This window comes from Hyposmocoma kahamanoa, unplaced genomic scaffold (assembly GCF_003589595.1).
Source record: "Hyposmocoma kahamanoa isolate Upper Pololo Valley unplaced genomic scaffold, ASM358959v1 99408, whole genome shotgun sequence".
Taxonomy (NCBI): domain Eukaryota; kingdom Metazoa; phylum Arthropoda; class Insecta; order Lepidoptera; family Cosmopterigidae; genus Hyposmocoma; species Hyposmocoma kahamanoa.
Window position 1 is genome coordinate 9,309 of NW_020655894.1, and position 7,268 is coordinate 16,576.

The 7,268-nt window shown below is 37.1% G+C and overlaps 1 protein-coding gene across 2 annotated transcripts; it reads left to right on the plus strand.

Annotated features, from left to right (window-relative positions):
- The first annotated feature begins 861 nt into the window (after positions 1-861).
- LOC113239079 (glycine-rich cell wall structural protein 1.0-like) lies at positions 862-3,903 on the plus strand. 2 transcript variants are annotated; one of them, XM_026475947.1, is made up of 4 exons: positions 862-998; positions 1,542-1,604; positions 1,644-1,682; positions 3,590-3,903. In XM_026475947.1, the coding sequence occupies exons 1-4, from the start codon at positions 870-872 to the stop codon at positions 3,689-3,691; spliced, it is 333 nt and encodes a 110-aa protein (XP_026331732.1). In that variant the 5' UTR covers positions 862-869; the 3' UTR covers positions 3,692-3,903. The 2 variants fall into 2 exon arrangements, with proteins under 2 accessions (XP_026331732.1, XP_026331731.1); XM_026475946.1 differs by having other exon boundaries at positions 1,542-1,682.
- The last annotated feature ends 3,365 nt before the right edge of the window (positions 3,904-7,268 follow it).

Consider the following 7,268-nt stretch of genomic DNA (forward strand, 5'->3'; position numbering starts at 1 on the left):
CTTTGATAATGAATCACAAGTATTGATAGGTCTCTTTAACGCACGTCGTCAAAAACACTGGATCACAAAATACACGGGATGTCGCCATCCTTCTTTGAAGAAAATATTACCTCTAAAGTTGATAAATTAGGAGATGAATCTGGTTTATTAAATTTCACCCTTTTTCCGTTAAACGAATTCTACAAAACTTGGCACATAAATGTGATTCTAAAGATGATGGAAATGACGGACAGAGGGACTCCTTAATAGCGTACAATAGCTACTTTGTGTTTTGTCTTGACGAGGACTTCCAAGCGATTAGATTGTGCGGGTTATGCCGTCGTCAGTGTCACGGCAGTAAAATAGGTTACTACGATCCACATTAATTTATTATATAGGCAGAAGAATAGGTAAACAAGAGGAAATTAAATGTAACAAAAATAAACAATATAAAAACAGGTACAACCACGATACAACAGTACCTATAAAACACTCTCTTACTACGCATTAACGAACGGTCCACTTACCCCACAAGAGCCTGTATACATATATATATCCAATGTTTTAAAACAGTTACATTAAGTGACGTTGAGTTTACAAGATGGATACATACGCACGTCCTCACTCTTCGAGAATTTGGCGAGAGTGACGACGAAATGAAGTAAAGTGAAAATGACGAGGCAAAAGAATTAAAGAATAATTAAAAATTTTGAAAGTAAATGGCCAGAAACCAGAGAAAAGACGATGAATAAGATCTCATCGTCACAATATTATCCTTGAGGAGACCGCGGTAACAAACGCAGCAAAAACGGATAAAAAAGATTATCAGGTTGGTTTTTTCGTTAAAAATGTTATAATTGTATTTCTATTTGTTTTAGGTTCATGGCGTAATGGTGTCAGACGGTAGCGGAAACGGTTACGATGGCGTAATGGTGTCTGATGGCGGCGTAAATGGTTACGATGGCGTAAATGTGGCAGGCGGCGGCGCAAATGGTTACGATGGTTGGAATGGTGGTCAGGTACGAACTTAGAGCATACAACACGGAAGACGCCATTCACACGCACTCCAGTACAATAATAGCAACTCATAATATATTTTTTTCCATTTTCTCTATCGAATGCACGCTAAGTGCTCCACGAAGGAAGCCGTGCTGCGACGTATGTACATACTTATTAAAAAAAACTACTTTTTTATAATATTAAGTGACGGGACGAACAAGTCGTGTGCCTAATGGTAAGCTACACGCCTGTCCATAACAGTTACAGTGCCACTCAGAGCTTTAAATCGCAAAAATCTGAGGTGTACTGCCACTGCGCCCGTCACCCTGAGCCGTAAATTGAAAAGTCCCATGTGCCTGTAATTTCACCAGCACCCTTACCCTTCAAACCGGAAAGCAGTAATAGTCACTATACGGCTTGGCGGCAGAAAGAGGTAAGGTGGCAGTACATTCCCGGAAGAACTCTTTCGTAAAGATTTGAAGGCACTTTTTTTTATAAAAAACGTTCTAATTATATTTATATTTGTTCTTTTTTATAACATCATTTTTATAATTTTGTTTTAGGTTCATGGCGTAATGGTGTCAGACGGTAGCGGAAACGGTTACGATGGCGTAATGGTGTCAGATGGCGGGGTAAATGGTTACGATGGCGTAAATGTAGCAGGCGGCGGCGTAAATGGTTACGATGGTTGGGATGGTGGTCAGGTATGATCATAACTGTAATTTATGTTAAGAAGAATAGTAATTTATTTGTGAAAAATATTGACAGACATTAAAACGAGAAATAAAAATAAACTAGCAGTCGTCTTCACAAACTCTCAAATTCAAATAAGTGGTAATATATACGCTTCTACAAAAAGATTCCAGTTGATATTCAAAATTTGCCATTCACGAGGTTTATGACTATAGTGAAACAAAAATTTAATACTAAAGATTATTATACAGCTTCTGCGTACTTGCATGACAAAAATCTGCTAGTGAACCTTTTAGCTCTTGCAGGTAGCTTCCGGGATGAAAACTAAAAAGTATTTATATAAAAATTTTGGACTACGGGACATTTAGAACTACTTACTCTTAAAATAGAGTAAAGAGCCTTTGTTCCTCCGTGTCTTAATCAACCTCACACTAAGACAGGGTTCTAGTTTAACTAGAAAAAATTGATTAAAAAAGAAGAAAAAATGTAATAAGAAGATCGAACACTCAGAAAAAACAACGACTAAAAAGTCGTTGAAAGACCAAGTACAAAGACATGACTCAAGCACATAGAAGAATTCGTGAGGTCCGTTGGTTCGTTCCGTGGCTTAGTTGGTATAGCGTCTGGCACGGTATGCAAGAAGACGTCGGTTCGAATCCGACCGGATCGAAGGAATTTTTTCTGAGTGCTTTTTCTGAGTGTTCGATCTTTGTATTAATAATTATAACAAACTAGTGGAGTAATTTCACAAAAAATAATTGAATATCAATTCAATAAAAATTTAATTAATGTAATAAGAATTATACATACATTTAAAATAATGGATACCATTAACAAAAGAAAGTAACAATATAAAAAAATGAGCTTGTGTGTGTATAATGATATGCAATGCAGAAAGCTCTAGTAATATACTCATATTATTTCATTCTTTACTCATAATAGAAATTCCGCTGTAGAAGCGCCTCTCTCCTAGGCATGATCTACCTAGGCAAACTTGGAAGTCTCTGAATAGGTTACAGACCCAAGGCGGCCGAAGCAAGGAGAGCATGCACAGGTGGGATTGGGGCGCGTGTACACTTTAAGAAATTCGACGTGTGCTACAGAAAAGATGAGAATGGTCTTCACACACGACAAGAACTTTCTCGGATCTAGCCACGATAACATATCGTGTTTGTTGAAGACGAAAAGATGATGAATATGTACACGATACGAATGCTTTTGGACAGACGTGTGTAGGTCATGTGTCAGTGCATCACGAGTCTTCCAGGTAGCTGTCGTTTTACCACAGACTGTGGGAAGAAATATGTTGTTCTATATGTTGACTACTAAGCAACACCCGTCCACGCGCATTTACTGACAATGCACCTCACCCCGCCCCATACAGTAGCGGCAGAGCGCGTCGTATCGGGGGTAGACAAGATTTTTTCTTGTCCAGCACCGAGACAGTGTACACAGTTCGTATGTAGAAACGATACGAATTCTTGCATTCACTCGGCGACTTTTCTTGGCATGGACACGCGACCTTATGACTCGGAGAGCACATGTATGTGTACTGTTTCTCCTCAGACAATGGTTCATCTTTTGTCTTGCCTTGCGTGCCCTTACACCTACACACGCGAGGACCTGTACGCCACTGTTAATGCTGTTTCAGACTCTAAGGGTCGTATTCTAGAAATTTACTCAATGCTCAAGTCAGGATTTGAGTATGGTTTAAAGCACTCGAAATCATACTCAAGTCCCTGCCATTAGGGTCGTATAGGGTTTCCAGTGCAATCCTGACTTGTGCATTGAGTAGAGTTCTAGAATACGACCCTAAGTACTGAACCTCACAAAATGTAAACGTCACAATCGAGACGCTAAAAAGAAAGTTTATCTATTGTTGTATTACGATGTTGTAACATTTTATCTATCTTTTTAGGGGGCCCACGGCGTACACGTTGTAGATGACGGTGGCGCAAATGGCTATGACGTTGTTCGAGTGGACGACGGAGACGACGGTGGCGTACATGTTGTCGAATGAAATGTTATAAATAATTTTCCATTTACATATACATATATGTATATAATACTTATTCTTTATGACACCAATTCAATAAATAATACAATAAGATGAGCTAAGGTGATCTTTAAAAGCATTGTTTAAAAAAGACCTTTTGCACAGCGCCGATGTAATGCCCGAGTGCAAAATAATTCCTTGACACTCTAGTAGACACGCGATCAAAATTAAATACAGTTATATTTTCTATACATTTTTACATATTTTGTGATTTTTTGTAAATTAAATTTTTTTATCAAAACATGCTGTTTGTGTTTTTATTAATAAGCTCGCCCACGTATGCACCCAGAGAAATAAACATGTATTGTCACTCAGTGGGTGCCACAAGATGGCGTCGTGATGGAACCTGCACGTCGAAGAAAATACACAGGTCTTGAAAACGTATCAAGACCCGATTACGTACTGGGCCAATATGGGCCAAAAAACCTCCGCGTAGAAGATTTTTAGATATTTCATTTAATACCTAAAAATCCATTATGCCAGTGATATTTCAAATACGTTCGTGTACAGTTAATGGTTACGATTAAATTTGAAGTAATTGAAGTTAATATTTCGTATTTTAACCGACTTTAAAAAAAGGAGGAGGTTCTTAATTTAACTGTACGTTTTTTTATGTATGTTACGCGATAATTTGGGACAGAAAACGATATCCATGTACGTACTAACGGAAGTCTTCGGGGAAAACATTTAGTTTGTGACTTTTCTAGATTTGATACCTTTGGAGACGTCTCTGATACAAACATACGCCACGACTTTACCAGTGGTGGTGGCATTTTGATATCATAATTAATTTTATAAATGCTCCTGTGAAGAATATAAGAGCAAAACAAAACGTCGTCAAAATTTCTACTGCTAATTAAAAACCTAAGGCGCTTTATCTTGATAATACAAAGTAATATGTGTTGCTATTGTCTTATATCTATGCTAATTACAATATAATGTTACTTACCAATAACTAAAAAAATCCGAAAGATCCATGCAGTCAACTTTCGCCGACTCAGGAGTCGGCTCGTCCACAATACCGGAATCTACGTCCTCTTCAAAGTCCGAATCGGAAACTATATCCGGTATCACTTGCACATCACTCATGGCATGGAAGAACTTTGAAATTTTAATTCTTTATTGCTTGTTTCTACAGTAAATTTTTAATTTTTTTTCGGAACTGTTGTAATAATTACATATTAGCATATTACGGGAAATTTCGAGACGAGAAAAGTAATCTCCAGAAATAAAATTGCGTTTTTAAATTACTGAAAAATTGAGTTATAAATCTTTGCAATTATACAGGCTGGTTTTTAACAGTAGCCAATTTTTTTCTACGCATTAGGGATACCTAATGAATGATAATTGAATATAATTGTATAATTTGTTTTTAGATCGTTTTCACACAAATAACAACAAAAAACCTACTTGGCAATAACTGCCAAGCAATTGTAGATAATTAAATTACACAATTGGAATATAATTGTAGGCAGTAACGTGAACATTATTGCGTTTCGGTTTTAAGGGTAGTGGTGCTGCTGAGATGACGTCATGCGCTCTGTTCGGCGTTCCACGCATCGTGTGACGGTTAGTTGTATTTTCAACCGACTTCAAAAGAAGGAGGCGGTTCTCATTCGACAGTATGTTTTTGTGTCTTTTTTGTTGGAAAGAGAGTACATCTGGAGTGTCTTATTTGATTTTTAAGAAAATATTCCACCTGTAAGGGTAGCAAACTAGGGGAGGAATGACTTTGAGATCGGTTTTTGTAGTACTCTGAAGTACTGAGATTATGGATTTTTATATCAACAAAAATCATATTATTCTCGCGTTTGTTAGAAAAATAAATATTTTTTTAAATATCTTTGACCATTATTTTAGTAAATCTTTTTTGATCTACTATCTTTTACACAACCCGGAATCTATAAAGTCATGGTGGAAATACTCCACCGAGGGTTCGCCCGCTACAGAGCACAGGCCCCTGAATAGAGCTTCATAAACATGACGAGGTACCAGGCGACCAGGAACGAGAAGAAGATCGCGGTCGATATAAATAAAATGACATAATGGTGTCTAAATGTCAGACGGCATACATCGCGCGCCAGATGGTTGCAACAAGTGTTCAGTTATAGAACCTTGGTTTAAACTGATCCACATCTAACACACTGTTATGTCAAATCGCACACGTTCCTCTGCCGGGCACGGTCTATCGAAAACATTGTTTGGAAGTCTGCTATTTACAATTTTTTATAAGATGAACAAGTCGTTCGCCTGGTGGTAAGCAACATCAGGTATATAACCAGAAATAGAGACGAAATGTCATTTCATTTGTTTGAAAACTATTCTGCCACATCATTACAGTGACAATTGCGCTCCGATTGGCCAGCCCGAATTTGAAACAATTGACGGGTGTGGTCAATTGTTTCACTTCAAATCGACCAGTTTAACTTGAACTTTGAACGAAAATTGAAAAATTTAAAAACTATTTTTCCCTTAGGGTGGTTTGCATTAATATTAGAAGAAGAAGAAGAAGACTGTACCACCTCAGACAACCGTGACCATGGGACCTGTAAAGGGTCCGAAACGTCGGTTTGTTTAAAAAAACAAATATACGCGATTTAAATCCGGAAAAACAGTTTCATTTCCTATGTGTAACAATCGCGAAAACCTAAGACCACGATGTGATTTCGTTTGTTTTGTAATTAGATGTTTTCCTGTTTTTCCCACACCACCGAAAGGAACAGCCCCCATTCTTAGAGATATAATCTTTATTACAATAAATACAAAATATTTTTGGAATTTACGGAGACGAACACACAGGTCACTAGTAGTCAGCTTTCTAATTTGTGATTTCGGCGCAAACGAGAGTTGATATTTAAAAGTAATATAAGGCCTAAGCCTGATGAGTTGCCAGGGCTCTATTTCTGATTATATACTCGATGGCCTAGCCATAGCAATTCTAATACCACACAGAATTTTAAGTAACACAGATTTGATGGGCTATTACGCCCTCACTGTATTCAATGGGTGCTTTATTATACACCAATGATTTTTTTTATCATCTACTGATCTAAATAGAACACCTACAGTATACGATAATACATTTTTCAAATTGAAATTTTCCTTCAACATGAACAGTATAAGTTTTGTGAAGGTAAGGAAGGATTTTTTCTGTTGTATAATAATTGTTTGGTTTAGTTTGTAATATGTAACAAATGGGAATTGTATTTTTGAAAATAGTTGTTTTTGTTTTTATACTGAAGTGTACTGTTTTGCATAATCACGCAAGTTATTTTGTGTAGGTATTATACTTGCTGAACATTGACTTACAATTATATGGACGTCGGGTCCGCGCTAAAAAGTGTCCGAACTTATAGGGCGTTAAAATCGTATACAGAGCGTCATTCACGCTTTAGTCTTTGTTTGTTCGACTGACAGCGAAGCAAGCAAAATTAGACAGTACTGCGATGACATTACAATTTAAATTCAACGTTTTAGCTTTTCCATATTCCTTGACATGTCACTACGTTTAAATAGGTTGACTTGGGACATTTTTTTCGTG

Excerpts from the sequence above, each read along its gene's own strand:
- LOC113239079 (XM_026475946.1), top strand. The coding sequence starts at position 870 with ATGGTGTCAGACGGTAGCGGAAACGGTTACGATGGCGTAATGGTGTCT. Across the intron at positions 999-1,541 it reads ATGGTTGGAATGGTGGTCAG|GTTCATGGCGTAATGGTGTC; the intron begins GTACGAACTTAG and ends ATTTTGTTTTAG. Across the intron at positions 1,683-3,589 it reads ATGGTTGGGATGGTGGTCAG|GGGGCCCACGGCGTACACGT; the intron begins GTATGATCATAA and ends CTATCTTTTTAG.